Below are 27,880 nucleotides of genomic sequence, written 5' to 3' on the forward strand. Positions count from 1 at the left end.
CAACCCCCCCCCCCCCGGGGGTCCCAGCCGCCCCACACACCCGATCCGGCCCAGCCAACCAAGCACAGACCATAATAGCCCGCATCAAGCTAGCTGAACCAGGTGCCCCAGCGAGAATAAAAGTCAGATTTTTAATTTTTTTATTTTTTTTTATTATTCTGAAAAAAATAATTTCTGAATAAAAGTCTGAAAAATAAAATTTCTGAATACAAGTCCGAAAAATAAAATTTCTGAATAAAAGTCCGAAAAATAAAATTTCTGAATAAAAGTCTGAAAAATAAAATGTCTGAATAAAAGTCAAAAAAATGTAATTCTGAATAAAAGTTTCGGAATAAAAGTCAGTAAAAAGCAAGAGCAAAAAACCTGTGCACCGTGTATCCAGGAAAAATTCCCTGCATCTTATCAACGTACACACTGCCCACAAATAATTTAAAATTATTATTACGTCGTCGAAACTGCTTTGTCCAGAGATCCTGGTACAGGTCCTAGCGCTGGTACAGCCTTGTACTTCAGCACCCAGGTCCTGTCAACAGAAGATCTCAAGCGCAATTATGATGCAACAACACAACAACACTAACAACAATACAACCTGGTGCCGGTCCTGGTACAGCCTGATGCTGGTACTGGTCCAGGTGCCACTGGCAGCTATCAGTGCCCCATCAGCACCCAGGTCCTCTTTTCTGTCAACAGAAGATCTCAAGTGTAATTATGATGTAACAGCACAGTAATCCTAGTTCTATAATCCACAATTTGCCAACTTTCTCCCTAGTTTCAGAAGGCGAGATTGAATAAGTAGGTTTTGAGGTCTCGCTTAAATATTTCCAGAGTTTTGGACAATCTCAGGCTCTCAGGTAGGGTGTTCCACAGTCTAGGAGCATATACTGAAGGCTGACCCTCCATATCAGATTAGTTCTGTGGAAGTTTGTTGTTACTGTAGGGGATCAACTTCTCCAGAATCGATTTAATTGAGTCGTCACTTACAAGCGAGTTCATTCTCAACGAGACGTCCTTGATATCACTTCTTAAGATAATATGATCCAATCAAATATTAGGCACCACTACTGAACTGTTCATTAAAATAATATTTATTTAAGCACATCAGCAAGCAATAATAGTTCATTTCCATGGAAAAGTGGTCCCATCTAGTTTCACCTCTGCAGGCCCGTATCAGCTAGCCGTCAACAAGTTAACTGCAGAAGCTCCACCAAGCAAGAGTCCCTCTCGCCTTCGTACATAGTCCTTTATCCATTTGATTTAACATTTGGGGCTGGGCTGTCCTTCCCCCCCCCTATCTGGTAGTTTTTTAGTTGTCAGCATAAAATCTGTGGCAGCTGCGAGCAAGTGTTCTAGTTAGCGTGGCCTTCAACTCCTCTTCTGTGTGGGTGCGAGAGTGTACTGTGTGTTATCTCCTTCTGGCCTCCCGTTGTCATGGTGATATCCGTACTTGTGTGAGCAGAGCAGTGTGTCCTTATCAGTGGCATGTGAATAGCTTGTGAAAACATTTGAACACAGTCCTATGAGTTTAGGATTCGATTAACAAGTTAACATATAGTATAGAAGAATAGACTTATCATTAATCATTAGTTATGAAAGTATAAAATCAGTACAGAAAAATAGAATATCATAACAGTAGGTATAAAATGGTTGTTAGCACATAGGTAAAAATAAGTAATTTACAGGCAGTTTGAATCATAAAACGTTCTTTTAGTCAGGAGCTTGTCTTCTTGTCGCTCAAAAACAGAACCTCTCTTTTGGCTTTGCGTGACCTTCCTATTGTTCTCAACTGACCTCAGTCACATATTATTTAAATGAGCACATAGTACATGATTTATCACTTCTAGTTATTTTAACTAGATTATAACTGTGAATATAACATGTTTAAGAAGAATGATCACACTTTATGTACTTTTTCACTGTGGGAAAGTGATTAAAGTTTACTGCCAGTAAAATGATCAACAACAATGATCACATTTTTCAGGTGTGGGTGTTTTTTAAAGTCTAGGTTGAGTGAATACAATGTGTTGCCTACGTTGTGAAATCATGATGAGAAGTTAAACATGCAATACAACTCTTTCCCGGAATTGTTTGCTTTGGTCATTGGTCTGGTCTTTTTATCTTAACAAAAAGATAAGGGCACTTTTCTGGTTCGGCATTCGGGTTCTGAGGAGGTCCTGGTCAGTAATCATATCACCACCAGATGGCAGTAGAAGTGGAGAAATAAGGAGGTCTCCACTTCATTGTCTTCATTACCTCCTTCTCCTTGTAAAAGAAAAAAAGAAGAAAAAAAAACGAGTTGTAGGAGTCTGAATGTAAGTTTGACACAATGACATAGTTTTCTGTGGAGCTCTCTGGATACACGTACTCTGCCCTACTCACTAACAATAAGACTGGGGCAACAGGGGGAGACTAGCGGCTCACTGCATGCGCAATCTATGCCTGTCTCTGACCCATTGATGAGAGTCTCCTGACTCAATTGAGACAGATTGGATCCACAGCATCTGCTCTTCCCACAGCAACCATCACACAGACACACTGCTACCTTTTGGATACCTTCTCTTTTCAATGCTGAAGAAGACCGGAGGAAAGTACAGCAATAAGGAAAAGTGTTTTTCTCAAATAGTTTTTTTCAAGGTGGTTTTACAATATTCATCCTTCCATCTGAATGAGCTTTTCCCCAACTGGAATAATGTCTTTATGTGGGTGCAAAGGTTCATGTTTACCAGTGGTATTTGGAGCTGTGCTGGTGGTGCTAGCAGCTGGTAACACAGGGCCGAACCAGGACAGGGGACAAGCTAGATCATCCTGCTTCGGGGGCTTTGACCTCTACTTCGTTTTGGACAAGTGAGTTTGTCATTCTCTTCTACCTGTCACGCTCACTTGGGGCAAGCATCTGTCGGGGAACTGAACTGTGATGGTTGCTGGGGTCACCATGCAGAACCAGTGAACTTCAACAGTAAGGGTATGAGACAGAACCAGTAACCAGCATCAGTGCAACCAGTTGTTCGATTTCAGAGAGTTGATTATAGTTGCTGGAATATGGTTGAAAGGATATCATGCCAGTTGACATTCTATTCCATCGTGTTTGGCATCAATACCTGAGCAACTTAAACAACGTCAGCAATCGAAGACACTTGCTAGTTGATTTTACCTGTTGAATAGTGTTTAGGTACAGGAGAAGACAGTGGTTGGTGGTCTGCACAGGCCCATTGGCTTCTATCATGGCTGTCATATCTGCTAATTCCAGTCTCAATTATGTCAAAGGCTGTCATGATGTCAATTATTGATACTTACAGGAATGGAATTGTTATTACCACGCCCCCTGGAGCAGCATGACGTAACTCATTTGTTATCGTGTCTAACTGGTCACGTTTAGATCAGAAGTTATAATGACAAATAATAATACATGTAACAGATTTAAGTATACAATTTGTTTTTCTGATTACTTAGACATTAATTTGTTATTGGTTAAAATAATTTATTTAATCATCCTGCCACAAAACAGAACATACAGAACAAACATTTTGATCAAGCAGTGGGTCCAACTCTTGTGATTATAGGTAAACGGCAATTGAATTAAACAAATGTCCCATTTGGGCAGGTATGGGAGGAGTGAACAGATGATCTCATTTAAAGGCCTTAGGCTACACTTAGTAGACATGTACACTCAAGATTACTGGTGAATAGTGGCAGATTTACATAATAAACCCCAGAAGCAGTTGTACAGGCTGAACACTATTTGAACAGTCACACGATTTTATGTTTTCGCCATTGATGCCTTACTACATTTGGGCATAGAAACTAATTGCAAACAGACTTGACTGCTCCATTTGGGGTAGGTGGCACACATGGGGAAACACTTACATCAGCATCTTTAAAACTAATCTCAAGAGCAATGTTTACCTGTCCAAGTACATTAATCTGGAAGCATGATATCCACACTGTTTGTAATTGTGACACATGTGGAAAAAGTGAAAAAACATACTTTAATTATTTTCATTCTCTGTTATCTTTGAACTGATTCTCAGTGATAAATTTGTATACATCTGGTTCATGACTTAAGACTCGTGCTTAGCAGTCCAACCACAATCCAATACCTGATGTATATTCCTGTATGACGTTTACTAGTTTAGGAAGACTTTCTCAGTCACCTCTACCTACAGTAGGTCTCCATCATAGCAACCAGACTGTGAAAGAGAAAGACCTAATTATTGAATAGACAAATCGAGCTCCATCTGGTCCATGTGGCTACCCTCTTGACTGCAATACTTTACAATCACAATTATTACGTTAATGTCTGCCTGATAATGTGTTTAATGTGGATGAATGGATTAGGCCTACTGCTTTTTGCTCTCACGTCTGTCTCCCTTTCCCCCCCCTCCTCTGTTTCTTGCTCATGGAAGGAGATGGATTTTCCATTTGCCCTACATCAGAATACCAACTCCAGGCAGACATTTCTGTGGTGGCACAGTACTTAGCTTAGTGGACATTCAGCAGAGATCTGGAAGTGTAGGATCCAAAAGACTGATGTAGAGAGTGTGAACTCTGTGTGCTATGCTTTTCCTATCATATAAATATGAATGCAACTCCATTCTAGATATTGATGCACAGTGTTTTATGTCGCTCTGGGTATTTGCCATTCCTCTGCTTCTCTTCATTCTCTTCATTCCTCTGTTCTCCTCAACTGCTCCAGTCCAGACCTGATGTTTCTCCCCTGAACTGTCTCTCTGCACTCTGTCTGATCTAGTCTTTCTTTGTCTTCTCTCTTTCTCTTCTCTGTGTCTGCAGAACCCTTTCCCCATTAGGTCCAGATGTTCCAACGTTTCAGCCTTTTGGCTCCTCTGTCTGTTCTGGGACTCGTATCTTGGTAACAATGGAAAAAAAGGTGTTTTGAGAAATGCTGTGAGAAGGAGATGGGGAGAGCAGGGAAATATGAGCAGAAGTTAAATGACAAACATAAATACCTAAAAAGATAAGAGTAGATATCTATTACTGTAACTAATCTGTAAGAAGGATTGACCCACGACTACCTCTTTTCTATGCCATTTTTCCTTGATTTCCATAACTACATTGCTGAATTTCCCACTCCCTGAACCCTATATCCCTTTATCCTCCATTCCCATATATGGTGAGAACATTATGCTAGGAACAATTATTAGGGTTAGAGTTCACTGGGTGAAATATAACCATTAACGAAACATAAACACTTATGAACTCAATCAAGTTAAGGACAGTGAGGTTTAAACCATAGCGTTCAGTGATGAATTGAGAAAAATCCATATTATGACATGAAAACAAACAGTCTGGGCCTCATTGTGTCAGCTATGAGTAGGATAAGTGGTGATGTGTTAATTGTAATTGTAAATACTGAACCACTCAGGAATTTGGGATAATGATTCATCATTTACCTGACTGCAATAACATTGAGATCATTACTGGTGCATTATAAAGACGTTGACAGTAATGTGAGGAAAATTATGTCACTGCACTCAACAGCATGACATCATTTGAGCTGTCTGAGAATGGCAGCTATCTAATCAGTCAGGATGAAATGTTGCACTGTTGCTATCGAGCCAAGCTGGTTCCATGCTCTAATGGTGTGAGTACGCCAGAAGCAATGCTCTCCTCTTCAGGCAAGTGGAAACAACAGACAGTGGTGTCTCTGCAGTAGAGAGGCAGACAGCTTGAGAAACTGTACACATCCATGTCAAGGCATCTCAACAAATAGTGGTACAGTCGATGGGAAAAGGTGTGGATGTAGAGTGAAACATAGAATATAAACTCAGGGTAGTTTTTATTATGTGTAATTGGATAAGATTATGTCTGGGTTTACTTATGATTGCCTCGGCTGCAGATATTGACATTCAAGATCATTTCTAGAAACAGTACACTGGCCATGACCCATCCAGATCTCACTCTCTTATGAAGATATTTCTCATTCTTTGTAGATCTGGGAGTGTGCAACACCACTGGAATGAAATATATCACTTTGTGGAACATCTGGCTCAAAAGTTCACAAGGTAAGAAAGAAAAGTATGTCACTGTGTTATGAATGGCAAATACATTGTACATAACTGTATATCCTATACCACAGATTTATTAGAGATTAAGTGTAAATTAGGTGTTTGATAAAACAACAAGCTGTCTGAGATTTGTTCATTTCTGTCCATTTCAGTCCACAGCTGCGCATGTCCTTCATTGTGTTCTCCACAGAGGGAAGGATACTGATGCGTCTTACAGAAGACAGGTGAGTGGACACTCTTGCCCCCAGCACAGTTATGTCAGGTATTTCGACGACAGGTTTTTTTTTGCCATCAGGAAGGAGCAGTCCATATTGAGCATAGATACTGAACTGCTTATCAAACACCAGGGTCAGAATCTAGACACATACAGGGTACTTTATGATTCACTTCTGTTACCAATAAGAGACAGCACGATACTCTCTCAACAGACTGGGTTTAACTGACATTGCTGTCAATCTGGCAATAGACTTCAACATGTGGTTCTCAATATATATTTCCTTGCAAATGTCTCTACTATTTCCTCAGGCACAGTTTCAACATAGCCACAAACATCTTTTCAATGTTTATGGTCTTCCTGCTATCTCATTTCACACAAGACTCATTTACAAGTTTCATTTTTCAAATCTCTAGGACACATAAATCTCACTCCTTGAAAGGGGATGCCTTCTCAATATATAATATATTATGACAGTCTTCGTTTGAGTTGTTATAGTCTTTGTCATTTTATATACCGGTACTACGTATATACTGTATATGGTCAGTTTAGAGAGGTAGAACACCTGATCACGTGAGACTAGGCCTAGGGAGAAGGCTGTGCCTCGTAAATGACATTCTTCACAAACAAAATAATCTATAGATGTCAGTGCATGGTTACATTTTTTGTGAAGTAATGTGATTCACAATCATGGTCAGCTAGGCAGGACTATTCTGTGCCCACGGTTTGAGTTTCAACTTGGGGCTGTACAGAGTCAGACACATCAGGAATGTGACTTGCTCTCTCTATGTATTATGTTTGCTCAGGGAGCACATTCAGAAAGGCCTGGAGGAGCTTGAGAGAGTACTTCCAGGAGGAGACACCTTTATGCATGAGGGCATCCAGAGGGTGAGCTGTCTGCTCTTAGCTGAGCTTTGAGCTGGAAACTATCTCCATTCTGGCTCAAGAACAAAGACCATGGTTCAGAGCCAAAATGGCACCTGTGTCAGTATGGAAGAGTTACTTTATTCACAGAGCAGGTTTAGTCTGTATCAAGTTTCAATCCAATTCCTCTTTTTTTACAGGCCAGTGAGCAGATATACTATGGAAACTCTGAAGGTGTGTAGTTCAATGATAGTACTTTTTAGAGTTTCCTGCAGAAAGTCCTACATAACTTGTCTTGTTTCGCACATCTGACTGTTGGTGTTCTAGCTTTAAAGCAAAGCTCTTAGCAGCATTAAAGCCCTGATTGAAAGTTCTGTGTTTGTTGTCTGTTGATAGGCTACCGCACTGCCAGTGTTATCATAGCTCTTACAGATGGAGAGCTGCACGAGGACCTCTTCTATTATGCTGAGAGAGAGGTAAGAAGACACAGGCTTAGAAAGACAGGGAGAGAACAAAAGAGAAGATTGAGAGAAGAGAGGGACAAATTGTAAACAGAGAGATGGGGATCTGTTGGCATAGATCAAACATCACCATCATATACATCACATCAGGAGCACTTTGATCCTCTCTTTTTAGTGAAGGAAAAGGTGGTCAAAGTGTCTGTCAGATTTATATCTCCCATCTGCCCCATGAATGAAACAGGCCCAGTTATTTGCCACACATCTGCAACAGAGACCAGTGATTTATCCCCCCAGACTGGGCTGGGATTGCAGGTGGAAGAGTGCAAAGGCTCGGCTGTTTAATCAGCCTTGAGTGCCCTGGCTGGGACACATGCGCAAATATCTCTCTCAGTAGCTTTGAAAAATTGTGAGGAAAGAATGACTTACCTTGAACAGTGTGCCTCATAATGTATTAGGCTTCATGCCATCACTCATATGAATGATATTGTCAGGTCAGCTCTGTAGGGTCTTTTTTTAGAAGCTAGGTCTCTGTTGGGCTCTGAAGTACATGTTTCTTCAATTTATTGTGATTTTTAGCAATGACATTATACTATTATTAGTCAATAAGAAGCTAATATCTGTCTAATCTCATAGTCATTTGTCCAATCTTGGCTTCAGTGTTCAGAGCAGCTAACCCAGTGAATGAGTGAATGTGTTTTGGTTGACCCCATGCTATGCAGTGCTGTAATTGATTCCATGTGCCTTAAGAGTCTTTCCTGTTTTTGATCTCATCTGTGAATACCTGACAGGCCAACCGCTCCCGGAGTCTGGGTGCCTCAGTGTACTGTGTTGGGGTGAAGGACTTCAATGAGACACAGGTGTGTGTGTGTGTGTGTGTGTGTGTGTGTGTGTGTGTGTGTGTGTGTGTGTGTGTGAGAGTGTGAGTGTGAGTGTGAGTGTGAGTGTGAGTGTGAGTGTGAGTGTGAGTGTGAGTGTGAGTGTGTGTGTGTGTGTGTGTGTGTGTGTGTGTGTGTGTGTGTTTGACTGTGTGCTCTGATTTGGCATGGTGTATCAAACTGTTTCCAAACAGACAATCAATTAGACAAATTAGACTTCTATTTCATTTTATTTTGCAATGTGTATCAAAAAGATTTTATGTTTTGACAAAAATGTTAACTTAACTTAAGTAAACTTAACAATTGTGAGGTTTTGTGATCCATATTGTATCTTCATCATTTTATTATACCCAAATGTACTAATTCATTTCTCTCAGCTGGCCAAGATTGCTGATAGTAAGGACCATGTCTTCCCAGTGAACGATGGCTTTGAGGCCCTGCAGGGGGTCATTGATTCGGTAAGACCTTACTATTTACACATGGAATGTCCAAACAGTATCTTTAATATGCATCCTTCACTAACTGTACTATTCATCCAGAGAGGGGTTTGCTAATCAGATTATAGCTAACCTGTCTTGGAGGCTCAGAGGAAATGGTTCTTCATGGAACTCATATCATTTACCTCACCACTTCTTTCAAACTATTAACACATTGATCAAATAGTGCACATGAAATAAGAGAAAATAGGATGAGAGAACAATAAACAGAAATATTCCATCCCTCAAGACTCACCAGGGACAGTATTCCAGGAAAACCTGCTGTGACTCTGACTTGCCTGCGTTTGATCCGAGCTACTGGAGTCTATCCAAACACGATCAAAGAATGAGCACTGTATCTTTAGCTTCCTCCTCAAAGGTATTGACTTCTATTTGTATCCGCTCGGCTGAATGAAAAAGATGAGGGATTAAAAGAGTTGTCATGAAAAGGTCACTGTAGCCAGTGGGGAACTTGGTTTCTGTAGCTGGGATACAGTGGTCAGACCAGCTGACTGATCTGGTGCCGATTAACAGCACGCTGAAAGCTATTGGCTCAGATTCAAGGAAGCAGGGCAGTGTGTCGTAAATCAGTCCAATCTTCAGCCATACAGCGCATACTTTCCTGAACAGTAGGGGTATAGGACGCTCAGAGCACATGGAGAGAGAAGGGCACAGAGACAAAAACAGGAAATATAAAACATGCAGTGGAGGCTGGTGGAGGTAGAGGACGGGCTCATTTTAATGCATAGAATGGAATGAGGAATGGTATTAAACACGAGTTTGATACCATTTCTCATCCATTTACTGCATTACAATGATTTCTTCCTCCAAAAGTTTCCCCTGCAAACAAACTACTATCAGAGGCTCACAGTTTACAGGATGTTTGATGCTGTTAATGAAATGACAGGCATAAAGAGTAGAGGAAGTATAATATAACACTCTCAACAATACAACATAGTTATGCATACAGGTATACATACATATATTAGGAAAGTACAGTACTGTATGTATACAGTTGTTTGTTTTTTTTACTATGTTTTTAACTTATTATGTTTTTAGGTTGTTTTGTTTTTAACTTGTTATGTTTTTAGGTGCAATACAAATAAAATGCATTATTATTTGTATTATTATAGTACTGTGAGAATGGCCACAGTAGTTTCAGATCATGACCTTTTGGAGTTCCATACTCTCATCCATGACCCCTCTCCCCTGCATCTCTCAGATCCTGAAGAAGTCCTGTATTGAGATCCTTGCAGCTGAGCCCTCCAGTATCTGTGCAGGAGGTAAGTCAAGTTTATGAACCTCTGGCCTGAATGGCCTCCCCATTCATCCTCCCAGGCCTCTTAGGTCGTCACTAAATCACCTCTAAAGCTCTCTAAAGCCCCCCCCTTCTGTTGGCTGCAGGAAGTGAAGACACACACTGTCTTGGCTGGGCCATGGCCAGGTCCAGGGGCCTGGTGTGCAGTAAATAACCCACACACAGTAGCAGCAGCTTAATTTGTCAAGAATTATTTAACCCTGTCCTGGTCCCAGTAGACTGTACTCTTTTTTTTAGACTGTAGACTCAGGACTCTTTTTGCTGTGTAATGCTGCTGAGTCATTGTCCGTTCTACAGTCTTACAACCAACCACTTTCCTCAGTGTAAAAGGAAGTATTTACACTTCATGTTTTCTGGGTTATGTGGTCTTGGCTCCAAAGGGGCCTCTATATCCACATGTCTGGACAACTCCAGTTGAAGTCTTGTTGACCACAGGATCTCTCTTCTCAAAGCATCCAGCTGAGATATTTCTTTTCAATAACCACTATGGTCAGGGCATGGTGGTTTTCAAGGAGTGTGTTGTTGGCCGAATCTAGAATGTCAGATGCTGAGATGACAGACTTGGATGTTAGCTTGAACTGCTATTATATGTGATGGGACAACCATACTTGTCCATTGAGTTTTACATGGTGGCTGGCTACAAGCCCTCTCACTTGCTGTTGTGTTCCTCCTCTCTCCTTCCAGAGACCTTTCAGGTTGTGGTGAGAGGAAATGGCTTCCTACATGCTCGGAATGTTGAGAAGGTCCTGTGCAGTTTCCGAATCAACGGCACACTCACCAAGAGTAAGTTGAACATCTGAAAACGAGTAGACAGGGATGCTGTATTCATTTATTGTTAACTTCCATGTTGAGATAATACCCACTCACAATGGGTATAGTATTACCATATTTAAATCCCCTCCTGATGAACAACATTTGATTGAACATACACATGCATAATTACTGCAGCTCCAAACACAGCTGGAATGTTACAGACCTTGTGTGTTATGAGTTAGAAGCAGTAAAAAATAAGTTTACATTGACGTCTCACAAAGCCTCGCAAAAGTCAAGTGCCATTCAAGACCTCAGCAAAGAGTGCCTATGCCATTTGTTCTTGGTGTTGTTGGTTTTAGTTTTTTAAAGGGAGCATTTTGCTTTAACAGCCTGAGAAAGGGCTAGAGACAGAAGATGAAGAGAAAACAGTGCCACACATAAGGCAGTGAGGGGAAAAGTCCTTGAGGCACATCCAAGTTCCCCCCGTGGTCTTTACAAGTGGCCTAATGGATGTGTGAGACCCACCCCCTCTGATGCATGCCACCATCTAGCAGTGGGAGGCCCTGCTCTAATTACTAACCAAAAGGAAAAATGCCATGCAATGGCACAAACAAGTCTGGCAGTCTGAGCCTAAGGGGAGAGCTGTGATGTTTACCCTGGAAGTGGTGGTCTATACCCTTAAGTAACTGATGAAATGTTAGGACTGAGGATGCGGCCACAAAGACACTGATGCAAAGTTAGTGTCCCTTTTAAGCTACTGGTAGGTTTTTAGTGGTAGTTGAATTGATGACTGCTTTTGACATTGTATGACTTTGGGGTTCTCGCTGTTACTGGTTTAATTAAGATATCAAAGATGTAGGAAGTGCAGTGTAGATCTATTCTGAAGGGACATCTAAAACTCTTTTGACCACAAATGATCTAATCCAAAATTGAACCTGAGAACAGATACTGTCAGCACAGTCAGCTGTCTTCGATATTACTTTGTTATGTAACTTTTGTAGTATGGCCAGGCACCACAAATGTCTTTTCTACTCCCATTTTGACTGAGGATGGTTTAAGATGACCTAGAATGTTAATAGTTTGTGCGTGATTAAGCTCCCCACAGACCAGTGGAAGACATGGAAACAATTAGGAAAGATTGCCTCCTTGTGTCCCTCCCACAACCCTTTCCATAGACTTCCTTCTCCTCTTCCTACCGTCAAACATCTGTTTACTCACCATCCAGTGGAGCATGTCAACCCAGCTCATCTAATTCAAATGCTCCAGTGGCCACCTATAAAGGGACACAATTGGGCCACTGTGGAATGAGTGTTTTCTGTTCACCCTGCCCCGTGGTTCCCTCTCCCTTACTTCTTGCCGAGTGTCAATATTCCACCCCCACCCTCCAAATGGCTCTGGCCCTCATAGGAAAGAGGCAATGTGTAGCTACATGTGTTCAGCAGCTGAATGAATGTCTGAGTATGTCTCCAGGAAAAGCACTAGCAAATACAGGCCATTCTGAGCTTTGGCAGTGGAGAAAATGTCCTGAGCGTTTCATCCTTTTGGTGACAGATGTTGCAAGGGAGGCTCGAGTGAGCATGATATTTCAAGAATGAACATCAACAGATAATGGTGACGATAATACTTTAGAATCTTACTTGACAGACATGGGATTGGCTTCATTTCAATTGCGATCCATTCAGGGATTGAAATGGATTTGCAACTTTATCTTCTTCCATCATGGGCATTTTTTCAGCTCAAAACATGAGCCCTGAATTTCCTACCATCTGAATGGCATTGACCCTGAGCGTGCCATGTCTGAGGATACATAATGGTTAGTCCCTCTGAGAGGCAGGGTCTTTGATCAACAAGGTCAGTGATTCATTGAGTAAGCGTAGACCCAGGGCGCATGTCTGCTCTTAAAAGTCAGAACTGTGCAGAGAGTAAACAAAGCTATAAAGTTTTGTGAGATGAAGTATCTTGAGCTCTATGGTATTAAACAGTGGAAACACGGGCACTCTTGACATTTGAGCCCTGACATCTCTTCGCTGAAGCCTGTGCTGTCAGTCAGCCTTCTAGAGGAGGCTCACAGAGGCCCACATCCCATTTGTTTGTGTAAGTCCATGCAGAGTTCAAGGTGGGTGACCGACGCCGAGGTGAACCCTGAGTGGGATATCTGGCTCTGTCTGAGTTTGAGTTGGCCCTGAGCACTGTTTGGCAGGCAGTAGTATTGATCCCCTCTTGCACCCTGCTCTCTTTCCCTCCCCTCCCTCCCTCCCCTCCCTCCCTCCCCTCCCTCCCCTCCCCCCCTCCCTCCCTCCCCTCCCTCCCTCCCCTCCCTCCCCTCCCTCCCTCCCTCCCCTCCCTCCCCTCCCCCCCTCCCTCCCTCCCTCCCCTCCCCTCCCTCCCTCCCCTCCCTCCCCTCCCTCCCTCCCCTCCCCTCCCTCCCTCCCCTCCCTCCCCTCCCTCCCTCCCCTCCCCTCCCCTCCCTCCCCTCCCTCCCTCCCTCCCTCCCTCCCTCCCCTCCCTCCCTCCCTCCCTCCCTCCCTCCCCTCCCTCCCTCCCTCCCTCCCTCCCTCCCCTCCCTCCCTCCCTCCCTCCCCTCCCTCCCTCCCTCCCCTCCCTCCCTCCCTCCCTCCCTCCCCTCCCTCCCTCCCTCCCTCCCTCCCCCCTCCCCTCCCTCCCCTCCCTCCCTCCCCTCCCTCCCTCCCTCCCTCCCCTCCCTCCCTCCCTCCCTCCCCTCCACCCTGTATGGTGTTTCTGGAGAGAAGCATCCACTGACGAGTGCTCATGTTGATTTCCTCAGTGCTGGGGTATGTTCACCCTGAGCCAGGATAAACAGGCAGCCTTGGGCGACGACGCTCGCTGGATCTGTTTTCCAAAGAGCAAGTTTGACCCAGGGAGAATGTGGACTCTCCTCACAAACAAAGGCTTTTTTAAACCGTTGTGTTTGTCTTGGGTGTACTCGTCTAGACTAGGGTTAGCAAACCCTTTTCCTCAAGCACTATTTTACTATGTTCTGTTGGTCTGTTAATTGAATTACTATCAGAGATATGACATCACCACTTACTGTTGTCATCAGTTTGTCATGTCACTGCCCAAAATCAATAATCCAATTAGATTATGTCATTTAATGCTCACCGGTCAATGAAATTCAGACTCGTTTGAAACTAGTATTTGCGCTCCAAAACAGCCGCTCCACTATCAAAACAGGTTAATGGTTCCTGTTGTCTGAAACAGGAATTTGATCTGGACATCACACCATGGGTTACAGTACAGAACTGGAATGGTTTGTGTAACCCTGCTTTCTCCTCTACTCCTCTAGTGGTGAAGCCGTTGATTGTAGAAGATACATATCTTCTCTGTCCTGCACCCATTCTCCAAGATGAGGGAATGTAAGTACAGTAGTACAATGACTGAATGAATGACAGGACTTAATTTCACTCTCACTCTCCATCTTTCCACCCTCCTCACTCCCCCTCCCTCATCCCTCATCCACACATCAGTAACACTTGACCATGTCTTTGTGTTCCAGGACAGCCAACCTCTATGTCAGCATGAATGATGGTCTCAGTTTCATCACCAGTTCTGTCACCATTGCTACTGTGGGCTGTGTGAGTCAGATGAGGCTTTCAAACTCTGCACCTTAACACTGGGCTATTCATATCCCCACCAAAGAATCACATGACTATATCTGGGCGGTGACTTTTTCTTAAAGAATGACAAAAGCTCTGTTACTTCCTGATAGAGACGTTCACACATATATTTAATTTCACTTTACATTGAGATGTACAATGACCACATTATGGCAAGCATGTTTGAAACATTACTCAGTTTACTTGGCTTAGCACTATTAGAACTAGACCAGGTGAGACTGTGCTACATCCCTGTTCCTCTTTGTGTCCCAGTCTGATGGGACCATCCTGGCCATCGCCCTGCTCATCCTGATGCTGCTCCTGGTCTTAGCTCTACTCTGGTGGTTCTGGCCTCTTTGCTGCACTGTGGTGAGTTCCCCTCAAAACAGGAGTCATGTACACTAACACAGGCCACGTTTTCATCTGAAGTGAAGGTATCACATGTCTATCATATTTAATATCTTGGCTATGGTGTCTGTCCAGAGTAATCCTTTTCTACAAACGACAATGTACAACTTAAATCTATACTCAGAGTTACTGTTTTGAATCCTAATTGCTTTAAAAATATATAATAGATAGTGTATACTCCTGGTATGCAGTGGCTTTGCACACAGATGATATGGGGTAATGTCTTCTTTGAACAAGGCATACTTAGCATTCCCAAGCCACATTCCTATGGTGAGAGGGTTATATTCAGTTTAATTCAGTTTATTAGGATCCCCATTAGCTGTTGCAATTGCAGCAGCTTCTCTTTCTGGGGTCCACACATAACAACAAAAAACACACAATACATTTGCAGACTGAAACAAAAACAATACTGCATTAAAATAAATAAAAGTCATACACAGTTAGCACTCCGAGCAACAAGACACTTACAGACTTTGCATATTTACAGTTAGTTAGTGACATAATATGTTTCTAGGGGTGTTTTTTTAAAGGAGCCATTCTGTTTGTGTGAATAAGCAGTGGTATTGCATGTTGACAGGTGGTAAAGGTGTGTTAAAGTAATTAGTTCCTCTGTTGAAGTAATGTTTGGAGACCAAGGGCAACATGCTCCTCTACTACTCTCTGGAGGTCAAGGGCAACATGCTCCTCTACTACTCTCTGGAGACCAAGGGCAACATGCTCCTCTACTACTCTCTGGAGATCAAGGGCAACATGCTCCTCTACTACTAGCTGGAGGTCAAGGGCAACATGCTCCTCTACTACTCTCTGGAGACCAAGGGCAACATGCTCCTCTACTACTCTCTGGAGGTCAAGGGCAACATGCTCCTCTACTACTCTCTGGAGACCAAGGGCAACATGCTCCTCTACTACTAGCTGGAGACCAAGGGCAACATGCTCCTCTACTACTCTCTGGAGGTCAAGGGCAACATTCTCCTCTACTACTCTCTGGAGGTCAAGGGCAACATGCTCCTCTACTACTCTCTGGAGGCCAAGGGCAACATGCTCCTCTACTACTCTCTGGAGGTCAAGGGCAACATGCTCCACTACTACTCTCTGGAGGTCAAGGGCAACATGCTCCTCTACTACTCTCTGGAGGTCAAGGGCAACATGCTCCTCTACTACTCTCTGGAGGTCAAGGGCAACATGCTCCTCTACTACTCTCTGGAGACCAAGGGCAACATGCTCCTCTACTACTCTCTGGAGGTCAAGGGCAACATGCTCCTCTACTACTCTCTGGAGACCAAGGGCAACATGCTCCTCTACTACTCTCTGGAGGTCAAGGGCAACATGCTCCTCTACTACTCTCTGGAGACCAAGGGCAACATGCTCCTCTACTACTCTCTGGAGACCAAGGGCAACATGCTCCTCTACTACTCTCTGGAGGCCAAGGGCAACATGCTCCTCTACTACTCTCTGGAGGTTTGTACAAAGGCAGCAATTGTCGGTAAGGTCGGTTAGGAAAGATATTTGTGCATATTAGCTGACACACTTTTTGAAAAACAATACTCAAAACAAAATCCAACAATACTCAAAACAAAATGAAACAATACTCAAAACAATATTCAATTTAAAATGCTGTGTGTGACAATGCTGATGCACTTTACAGATGATTGAGGACTTTACAGATGATTGAGGACAATATTGGTCAAGGATATCAGAATTTCTGTGACATAATGATGTTACAAGATGAAATGATAGAAAGAGAAGGAATGTAAGCCTTTATGGAAAGACATCCTGTGAGAGAAGGGGGAGGTTTAAGAGAGGAGAAGGACGTTTTCTACATCATCCAGATGATATTATGTGAAGTTGGTTACACAATCACATCTTCATAACCAAAGATCAAATTCCTTGAATGCAGATATTGGTCACCTGATCCTCCTGTCCATTCGATCATGCTACAGTAACTATCAGGAACTGAATAGGCTTCACGAAATTGATCTGACTGCTTTGGTCTCTTCCATGGAATTGAAGAGGGTAACGTCCCCAACAAATCTGTTTTTACAAGTTTGGAAACAGAAAAATTGGCAAAAAGCAGGAAAAGATGTCAGCTTTTACATCATGACTTTCTCTCCCTACCTTTTGAATTCACGTCAGTTATTTTCACTAGAAATCTCTGCCCAACACTATTTAGGAAAGCAATGCACAGTTGCCATGGGAAAGGAGCTTGGATTCCAACCCTTGGAGAAGCACAGAGGAAAATAAGTCTAATTTCAAATGATGAATATTCATTCGCCTGGCAGTGACCTTTTCCAAAGAGGATGTACAGTGCCTACAGCTTAGCCAAGCATCATGTTAGCTATGAACACAGTTGAAGCTTGGATTTACAGTAACTGTACTGTGAGTGTCTCACCTTAATCATGATTTATACAGTATTATTCTGATGTCTAGTATTCTGTCTATTATTTAGATAATAAGAGAGAAGTATTCTGATATAAAACAATGATCACAGGGCTTTGCTAAAACAACACAGGAAGAGCTGACAGTTAAATCCCCACATGCTAGTGAACCTTTTTAAGGTGTCCTTTTCCTGGAGCTCGTTTTACACAGATGTCCTCAGACTTCATCTTTGTTCCAAAACAAAGAAAAAAAATCAGGGTGGAGCTTACTAGTGTGTCATTAGTCTTCCCCCTATCCCCACCAAACCAACAACAACCAGGTTAAGCAATCTGGACGGCAGATTTCTAGGTCAGTTCAGCACCCTTTTAAATAGAAGAAAAAAGGGGAAAACAATTCCTCAGCCATATGGTTTTGTGTAACCCAGTTTTAGGCACACATTGAACACATTACTGTGACATGTAGATTGAAAAAAAAACATTTCTTCATGTGTGTAAGTGTAATATACCTCCCCCTCACATCTCTCTCTCTCTTCCCCCCCACTGCCCCCCCCCCTCTCTCCTCTCTAGATAATCCATGCACCACCACCACCAGTAGTGGAAGACAGTTCGGTAAGAAATTGTTTATGTCTATTATTGTTGCAGTGGGTTCACACTGTCAGTCTTTCCCACTTAATGTTCACATCTGTGACAGAAGACAATTAACTACTGTATGTCTCTGGAAGAGTAGAAACATCTAGCAATCAACAATATGGTTGCTAGTTTAATGGAAGCATACTAAATATAATACAAATGTTTTTTTAGGTAAAGTAATATATTTTAGTCTATGAATTACATGTTATTCACTGTCCACTGGAGAAACACAATGAAATAGTGAAACGACTGTGGCATAACAACAGAAACATACCCCCACAGAACACTTTATTAGGAACACTATACTACACTACGGTAATACTGGGTAGGGCCTCCCTTTGGTCTCAAAGCAGCCTCAATTCTTGGTGGCACTGATTCCACAAGATGAAACATTCCTTTGAGGTTCTGGTCCATGATGACATGACAGGAATCACACAATTCCTGTAGATGTTTCAGGTGCACTTTCATGGATTCAGATCAGGTGACTGGGAAGGCCACTGAAGAACACTGAACTCATTATCATGATCATGAAACCAGTTTGAGATTATTTTTGCTTTGTAACATGATGCATTATCATGTTGGAAGTAGCCATTAGAAGATTAGTACATTGTGGCCATGAAGGGATGCACATGGTCAGCAACAATACTCAAATAGGCTGTGGCATTCAAGTGATGATTGATTGGTATTAACAGGCCCAAAGTGTGCCAAGAAAACATTCCCCACACCTTTACACCACCTGAATGAATGAGATGGTGTACAGGCGTACCTAATAAAGTGTTCAGTGAGTGTAAATTACTCCAGATCTCAACAGATGTCAAATGTCAACAGAGTTCAGACCAAGTCCAATTGTACTAATTTTATGATATTATTTGTTCCTTTTTACTGCTCTTACTCGTTTAATACATGTTTCAATACTGTTCTTGTTTGTTCAAACCTGTTATTCCACTTGATGTCTTTTAAGTGCTCTATTAGCAGCAATCACATTGATACAGACCAACACTATGGCTGTAAAGTCAGGAGGGAATAAAGGGCCAGACAAAAAGGAATGGCACAACGTGCTTGGTGTCTGAACTGATAGGTGTGCAGGACACTACTGTACCATTGAATAGGTGTTTTCATCTCGATCTCAAGATCACTTAATTCCTTCATAATTAATTTAATTTCCTAAGTAAGAGTGAAACACCCTGTTTTTGTCACGCATCTTCACTATTCCTACTGTATATTAAATTAGAACTCATAGGAGGTTCTTTTTGGCCTCTTCTCTCTGAAGGTCTTGAACCCATTGTCAGCCTCTGTGACGAAGTGAGCGATGGCGTCAGCCTGTTGTTATGGCTGCCTCCTCTCTGGTGTGGCGTGCTCTGATGGATTAGATTAGTCTGCGTAGTCTGATTAGTCTGAGTGAAACTGGGCCTATTAAAGAGCTGTAACATGAGAAAGTGGGCCAGTGGCCAGATCACTTCCTTGATCTGACGCACGCTATGGATGGGGAGGGAGAGATGGGGACTGGAGTCTGACTGGGATGGAAAAAGGAAATCATACACAGGACCTGCTGTGATGTTAGATTGAGAATGGGCACGGTATGATGGGAAGAGGATGTGCACCAGCAGGCCACGGCCTGGATCAGCCCTGAACTTTGATTAGCTGTATGAAGCTTTGTGCAAGATTTACACCTCTCTTTACACTGTCTCTGTCCCACTATCCCAGGATGAGGAGGAAGATGGGGTCCCCAAGAAGAAGTGGCCTACGGTTGATGCCTCCTACTATGGGGGACGAGGGGTGGGTGGTATCAAAAGGATGGAGGTGAGCTTTCCTGGAGCACTAGATTGAAACTTAAACCAGCTCTGATTCACACTGCTATGCTGCATGCCCTCCTCTAAGCCTGGCAAACAACCAAGTACACACTTAGTGGTTGATCTGGCTGCAGGAATCTGCCAGGCTGAATGAAACTATACAGGGTGTGCAAACCTCTGGTTGTTATTCCTCAGGTGCGCTGGGGTGAGAAAGGATCCACAGAGGAGGGGGCCAAGCTGGAGAAGGCTAAGAACGCCAGGGTGAAGATGCCTGAGCAGGAGTATGAACAGCCCCCCACTCGCATACTCAACAACGGCATGCGCAAGCCCCCGGGCCCACGCAAGTGGTACTCACCTATCAAGGTATTCTACACCACACCAGAAACAATAGGAAACTGAGCTTCTGTAGCCAGATATGATGTATATTCTCCGCCTTTATCCACTAGACAGCTATGCCAGACATTATCATGTGCAGTTGGAATGCTACGTCAACAAGTTCAACGAGTTCAAATGCATTTCCAGCAGTTCTCCAGCCATCTCTTTTTGTCAAGTGGCCATGGGTAGACAGAAGAAATGCATTGAAAATGCATCAGTTATGTGTTGGAGTTGATTCTGTAGGCTTATGTTTCATATGGGATATTATGTAACTTGTTGAAGTAATTGTCATTAGGTAACCACTTGCATAGAGACCCTGCTTCCAGAGCCAGAAGTGGGTTAAAGGTATTGTTCTATACGTCTTCGCAGTCAGCAGGGGACCACTAATAGAAACCAGATACATGCTGGACTGACCTCCAGGGGACAAGTCCTGCAGAGCCAGCAGTTTTGTGAAGAAAAACAGATTCTTTTTGTTTCTGCCCCCCCTCCCCAACCTCTTAATGGCTGGAGGATTTCAAAATTCAAAATGAGCAAACACCCTTTCTTCAGGCTATGGCTTTGAAGGGGATAATTTCATGATGTAGGTCAAATGTTTTATCTGTGAATTGGGGTTTCACATCAGTAATCAAATGCCCTTATTGGTGAAATAAGGCATGGGCACGCATCGGAGAATAAAGCAGTGGTCTGAGGTTTTATGTAACCCCTGCTGAGGGTTCGGTTTTTTTCAGTAATCTAATGAAACTGTTGTGCTGCTCTAGGGTAAGCTGGATGCTCTGTGGATTCTGCTGAGGAAGGGCTATGACCGTGTGTCTGTGATGAGACCATACCCAGGTGACAAGGTAAGGAGAGCCAGGCAAAATAAATTACAAATATGATTCCCTGTTACAAGCATTCTCAATCTTAAAAACATATCATATACAGTTAAATTATCACACATGTTAAGTGCCATATTTAAGTCTGTCAGACAAAAGGTTGTGGCTCCAAACTATTAAGATACAAGATTTTAAAAGTAGGTATATTTTAAAAGGGAATTATGAAATCCAAGGGAGTTTTAAGTGTTAACATTTTTACTTGTTGCATTTGCAAAGAGGTAGTCCATTAATGCAGATACGTACTATGTAGGCCAGCACCCACTCCTTCTCTATAAACCAAGTCTGGGTTTTTATTTGGTGACGCCATGTATCAGGCTTTACATAGCGGTTGGCAGTAGTACATTTTGAAGCAACAGAAAATATAGCGAAAATGTACAGCTGTTAGCAATAAAGTACGCACAGAAAGAGAGGCTGCTGGGAAGACGTGTGGTGAGCTGACACGCAGACTGCAGAGACTAGGCCCAATTTAAAGAATTCACTCAAGTCTGCTGAAGTCATTCTGAAAACGCAAAGGTACCCCCCACCCCAAACCTTAATCTCTGGTGTGACTGTTTGACCTCCTCTGTTCAAAGTCTGTGAGGATTTGGAAGACAGTGTTGAGAGCTGTGGTCAAGGGGTGGAGGAATGTGTCTGAATTTCAAAATCAGTCTGAATTTGTCTCTAGCTGTTCAAGCCAGAAAGAAAATGCCCTGTCAGCAAAGTTCTCGTCAGTTCTTGAGGGATGGGATCGAACAAATCATTCAGTTCTTGAGGGATGGGATCGAACAAATCATTCACCCATCAATCGTACTTACTGCATATGCATGACTGTAGAGAAGTCACAGTATGTTGTGCAATGTAGTTGATTTGTTTTTCTGTTTACATGTATACAAAGCCATGAGGTTTATTGTGCAATGCATTGATCATTTGAGGAGATGACACCCAGCAGGGAGAAGGGAAGCACTAGGGTCTGATGTGGGCCCATGAAAGGCCTGGGACAGAGACTACACACATTAACACCAAAAAGCCTTTTTATACAGTCTGATGTATTTCTACACACTGTAGCTCGGTTGACCTGTATCCAACACCACTAATTGGTAGAGAGAGACACAAACACATTTGTGCAGAGCTCTGAATCCATAACAGTACATGATGGCACATAATAGCTACTGTACAGTCATCATAAGTGTTGCTAATAGACTCTGTGCTAATGAGTTTTCACACATTAAATTAGTGATTTAAGCACCAAACAGTCTATAATTAAGAGTAGGACTGAGTGAAGCCTCATTGGAAGCTAGGCAGAGACTGCTGCAGTTTTCTTGATGATTTTCAGTAAACACCGCTCTGGTTACAATTAAGATCTCAAGTTGAGGCACAGCTTTTATAGTTTCCCCCAAATCAACACAGCACTGGGAGGGAGAGAATTTGGAGCATAATCAAAAAGTCCCCTCCCCAAGACATAATGGCCTCATCAAGCCAGTACCCCTCTACCTAATGCTTTGAGTGGGTTAGTGGCTAGAGAACTGAGACTGTTTCGTGTCTGTTGCTCTTTTATTGGGTCTCTATTGACTTGGTTGTAGTGTTTTTGATTAATGGCATTATGAAAACAATGTGCCACACACAAAAGATTGCATCAGTATCCCCCCCCCCCCCCCCCCATCAGTTATTCACATTTAAGGAACATTTGGTCTTCATAGTTTGTTTTTTAAGATTCATCTGTCTTTGAAATATCCCACACGCTGAACTCAATGATGAAAATTTACCTTTTTAAGGAAGGACTATAGATATCTATTGTATCTATGTGAAGACTGATGTACTATTTAGAAAAGAGGCTACAGAGCAGCCAGCAGTATCATTATGCTATACATACTGATAATATTAAACTATGCATTTTACTTATTAAAATATATTTTCTGTTGTCTCATTAATCGGAAGAGTAGATTCATAATATAATTACCAAATTAACATATAATAAACCAATGGAACATTTACCTACAACTTCAAGTGGGATACCATAGAACTTACAGCAAGATATGAATAACATATGTACGATTCCATGACCCCACTTGAAACGTTAACACATTGGTAGCACTATCTGGCACAGTGGTACCACTATCTGGCACGGAGCGCAAAGTATCAATGGACGTGTTATTATTCAGTGGCAGTGAAATGCAGGTCCTCTACCATTTAGAATCCACAACCTTGCATTTCCTTTGACATTGTCACATTTTAAATAGATAACATGCTACATGCTACATAGATAACATGCTACATAGATATTACATACAGTAGATACCATAGATATTACATACAGTAGATACCATAGATATTACATACAGTAGATACCATATATATTACATACAGTAGAAGCCTCGAATAACAGGACTTTTATTTTGAAATATTTTTGGGGGGACTTTTATTCTGAAATTTAAAAAAATCAGACTTTTATTCAGCAATATTTTGGGGGGGACTTTTATTCAGAAATATTGTTGGGGGGACTTTTATTCTGAAATATTTTTTCGGGGACTTTTATTCTGAAATATTTTTTGGGGGACTTTTATTCAGAAATATTTTTGGGGGGACTTTTATTCTGAAATATTTTGGGGGGGACATTTATTCAGAAATATTTTTGGGGACTTTTATTCTGAAATATTTTTGGGGGGACATTTATTCAGAAATATCTTTGAGGGGACTTTTATTCTGAAATATTTTTGGGGGACTTTTATTCTGAAATATTTTTTAAAGACTTTTACAGGGTTCGACATTAAGGTTTTTTCCTACTTCCTACTTTCCTTTTTCCTACTTCCTTTTCCTACTTCCTTGAGTGCTTCTCAAATCTACTTGCCCCATCTACATTTTTACTTGCCCTGCCTACCGTTGCCGGCTGTGCGGTGCATAGATTTCTCTCACAACATACTTCTAACTAAAACCCCACATGTTTAATGCCGGGTCACAGTTCACATTAGGGGTGGGTAACTCACGATACAATAACCTTATGATATTTTGCGCCCCAATACCGATGGTATCACGATATAGCGATGCGATATTCGATACATTGTCAAGTCATCAACGATACATCATGATATCTGTGTTAACTGAAGAAAAAATACCATTATAAAGGCAAAAAGCAGGAATTATGTTTTTTATTCATTCACTTTGTTGTTGCTGGTTGTGAACAATGAAACAAACAATAAATTAGGCCTAGCCTACATCTTTCTTACTCGTCTCTAACATACACAAACACTGACTGCCACTTGTCCATGTGTGACTGCCATCATACAAAATAAAGTGCTAAAAGGCCGAACTGCCCGGAAAGATGGAGTTAAAATGTTTAAGCATTCTTTGTCTTTTTGCCTCGTATGTTGAATGAATTAATGAATTAATTTATTTATTTGACACGTTTTTTAAAAGGGGTATCGGTATGAGGGGTATCCAAAGGAGCCTAAAAAGCATACACGTATACAATATTATATATATATATATATTCTTGTATTTTCATTTATTTTTTCAATGTGCTGTTCTGAAAATTCAAAGGGCAACAGAATGTACTTACTAGTTCCATCTCAGGAATCCCTGAAGCAGAGTTAGTGAAGGCTTGTACCAGAGGGTGTCATGCCGGATTTAGTCCACCTGCCAATATGTGTCCTAGGGTGATACACTATTTGGCCCATCAGTCCAGGAATGTGCGGAATGCACGTCGGTATAGCAACAGTGTTTGAAAGATATGATTACATCACCCTAGGATACTTATTGGCAGGCGGACTAAATCTGGCATGACAGAGCCCCTCATGACCTGCCCCATCAGCCCACTCACAGCCTGCTTCACATGGGTTGTTCCACAGTGGCTTTATGCTGCTGCTGCTGCTGCAGCTGCTGCTGCTGGGTCATGATGGTCTGACCCATGATGACCCATGATGGTCTGCCTTATTTGAAATACAGTTTCACAATTAGATTAGATCAACTTTATTCATCCCCCAATAGCCCCTCATGACCTGCCCCATCAGCCCACTCACAGCCTGCTTCACATGGGTTGTTCCACAGTGGCTTTATGCTGCTGCTGCTGCTGCAGCTGCTGCTGCTGGGTCATGATGGTCTCCCAATAACCCTCTGTCCTCAGTTTATATTATAGGGATGAGACTGGTGGCAGATTGATTTAGATGCCTTCGATACATAAGTGTTTGAATACACAATATTGTTACTGACACTATGCAGACATGAAATATGACTCAAAATCACAGCATGTGTACTGGTTTCCCAAAATGTAAACAACCGAGTCATACAAAATGGAAGTGTAGACGCCAGACACTGCAGAACACTAGCCTCCTGAAAAGTTGGTTGTCATACTATAGGAACATCTGGTGTAGCAATCAGTCCGTTGAATTTGAATAAGAAGCAAGAGACATTTTTATGCCTTTAGCTAAATAACCTGACCAGCTCAACTGACAAATAAATAAATTGTGTGTTGAATCAACGCAATAAGACAGGATAGGTTGTGATATATTGTGAATGTCTCACAGACAAGGGGTCTCACTGCCTTATTTGAAATACAGTTTCACAATTAGATTAGATCAACTTTATTCATCCCCCAATAGCCCCCTCTGCACATAAGAACAGGACAATCAATACAACAGAACAAAACAATTGCATACTCACAACAATTACAACCCTATCCAATATAATAATTATCTTCATGTTATAAATGAATGTGTATTATTCTGTTAGTTCAGAAGCATTCTTCACCCCTCTCATATCTCACCTCCCTCTTGTATTTCAGGGCCGTTGCATGAACTTCACCCGGGCCAAGTCCAATCCTCCTCCTCGCTACCCACCCTACAACCAACACTCATCGCCCATCTACAACCCTCCCAGAGGCTGCAGTCCACCACCTCCCCAGGGCCTGCTCCCACCCCCCCCCAGCAGTCTTCCATCTTCCCCCTCCCCATTCTCTACCTCCACACTGCCACCACTCCCCCCAACACCTCCTCCTCTTGCCACCACTCCTCCCATCACACCCCCACCATACACCCCTCCTCCGACTCGAGCTCTTCCTCCAACCGCTCTGTATATACCCCCTCCGCCTATGTCTCCACCCTCTGCATCCCCGACAGGCTCCCTCCCTCCTCCCCCACAGGCACCGCCCCCTGGACGAGCCCCACCCCCTGCGCGTCCACCCCCACGCCCCTCCCTGTAAAGCCACAGCGGTGACTGGGAGAGAGGGACACAGGGCTCAACAGGAATCACAGATGTCTGATTGTCCCCTGTCTTCAGCTGCCAGCCAGGATCTCTGTGTGGCTCACACCACAACTAACCAACTGAGACACCTCTGTGTGGTGGAGACAAGGAGCCACACTTGTTTTCAGCTATTTGTCTACAGTGACTTATGTATACATCTAGCACAACAATGCAATGACATTGTGTGTGAAGTTACACAGACTTTTCCTGACAGCTCGCCTCAAACATAATGGCCAGGTATGCACAAAAACACTGTTACCTTGGCATGGCCATGATGGCTACCACAGGCTCCTTTTCCCTCCAACAACCAACAGAAGAATGGTTGTGACAAAACAAAGCCAGTTGTTGGATTGTTGCCTCTTTTATAGTATGACTGGAGGCTCTTGAGAGAGGGTTAAGTTGTGTGGTCTCATAAGAAATTGTGAAATGTCTCCAACCAAAAATGAATGAGGTGGAGGTTCTGCGTCTTATGTTTGTGTCTCACAGATTGATAGATTACTAGCAGAGAAAGGAGTCCTCCCTTTTAAGGAAATTACTTAAGAGGTTAGCTGAGTAACTGAAACAATGTATATCTGATATAATAACAACAACATGTTTGTGACTAAAGAAAATGTAAACCTTTGGTAATGAATCACTTAAGAATCCAGGTCATGCAAATCACTCTGCAGTATTTTGCAATGATTGTCAAATGGAGGACATGTTTGTATAATTCAGGTTTATCACGTAACCAGGAGGATGATTTGGTCTAAAGTAATAAATGTTATAGCATTGAGTTCCAGGGGCTTAAGCAATATGGTAATTCATGTGATGATGTTCAAGGCATTACACTTGTGTTAATTAGTTGAGTTCATAGCATTTCTCCAATGTTATACATACAGTATGTGCTGTATAAATATTTAACTCTGTATGCTTTAGTATTGTTCAGTATTAGCTCATGTTTGTATGATTGTTGGGGTGAAAGAAAGCTTCATTGTGAATAAATAACAGTAAATGTGTCCATATGAGTCAGCAATATCTGAGATGCTTACATCAATGTGGTTCAATCGCATCATGTGGTCAATCGCAATCTTTACCGTATTACCTATTCTCTTCCCAACCAATAAAAGACCATAGCACGCACCTAATCATTGTAAATACTGGAATCAGGGCATAATACTGTAACATAAAACACTGATAGCAAAGCTATGGGCAGTCTATGAAAGTCTTGGGGCAGCTGGTAGAGAGGTAAAGCCGGCGTCTAATGATTGGAAGGTTCGGGAGATCGGCGGTTCGAACCCCGGCTAGCCACATGTCGAGGTGTCCTTGGGCAAGACAATGAACCCTAAATTCCTCCCAATGAGCGGGCCAGCACCTTGCATGGTAGCTTGCCACCATTGGTTTGTGAATGAATGGGTGAATGAGAGGCCATTGTAAAGCACTTTGGAATAAGGAGCTATATAAGTTAGTCCATTTACCATTAAAGTGAGGGCAGAATTCCAAGCACAATTCCGATTATGTCATGCTTCTCCTCTCATATCCCAGAGGATGTGTCTTATGTAAACACCATTGATAGATAGCATTATATGTGTGTAGGATTACATGTCTAATCCTACTCAAACACACCTACACACATGTGGGTAAGTCA

General features: G+C 42.4%; 1 protein-coding gene across 2 annotated transcripts; it reads left to right on the forward strand.

Annotated features, from left to right (window-relative positions):
- The first annotated feature begins 1,992 nt into the window (after positions 1-1,992).
- LOC308159263 (anthrax toxin receptor 1-like) lies at positions 1,993-27,205 on the forward strand. Of its 2 annotated transcripts, none has more exons than XM_080533018.1 (18): positions 1,993-2,841; positions 5,946-6,017; positions 6,173-6,244; positions 7,041-7,122; positions 7,299-7,332; positions 7,495-7,574; positions 8,348-8,416; positions 8,812-8,892; positions 10,133-10,193; positions 10,913-11,011; positions 14,286-14,355; positions 14,496-14,574; positions 14,869-14,964; positions 17,946-17,987; positions 19,713-19,808; positions 19,994-20,161; positions 20,932-21,012; positions 25,799-27,205. In XM_080533018.1, exons 1-18 carry the CDS (start codon positions 2,663-2,665, stop codon positions 26,213-26,215), a joined length of 1,878 nt encoding a protein of 625 aa, XP_080389144.1. In that variant the 5' UTR covers positions 1,993-2,662; the 3' UTR covers positions 26,216-27,205. The 2 variants fall into 2 exon arrangements, with proteins under 2 accessions (XP_080389144.1, XP_080389145.1); XM_080533019.1 differs by lacking the exon at positions 1,993-2,841 and adding an exon at positions 2,901-2,959.
- Positions 27,206-27,880: the final 675 nt, after the last annotated feature.

This window comes from Nansenia antarctica (assembly GCF_963989245.1).
Source record: "Nansenia antarctica genome assembly, chromosome: 5".
Lineage (NCBI taxonomy): Eukaryota > Metazoa > Chordata > Actinopteri > Argentiniformes > Microstomatidae > Nansenia > Nansenia antarctica.

Coding starts and splice junctions, on each gene's coding strand:
- LOC308159263 (XM_080533018.1), top strand. CDS start 2,663: ATGAGCTTTTCCCCAACTGGAATAATGTCTTTATGTGGGTGCAAAGGT. Junction 10,194..10,912: donor CTCCAGTATCTGTGCAGGAG/GTAAGTCAAGTT, acceptor CTCTCCTTCCAG/AGACCTTTCAGGTTGTGGTG. Junction 17,988..19,712: donor CAGTAGTGGAAGACAGTTCG/GTAAGAAATTGT, acceptor CCACTATCCCAG/GATGAGGAGGAAGATGGGGT.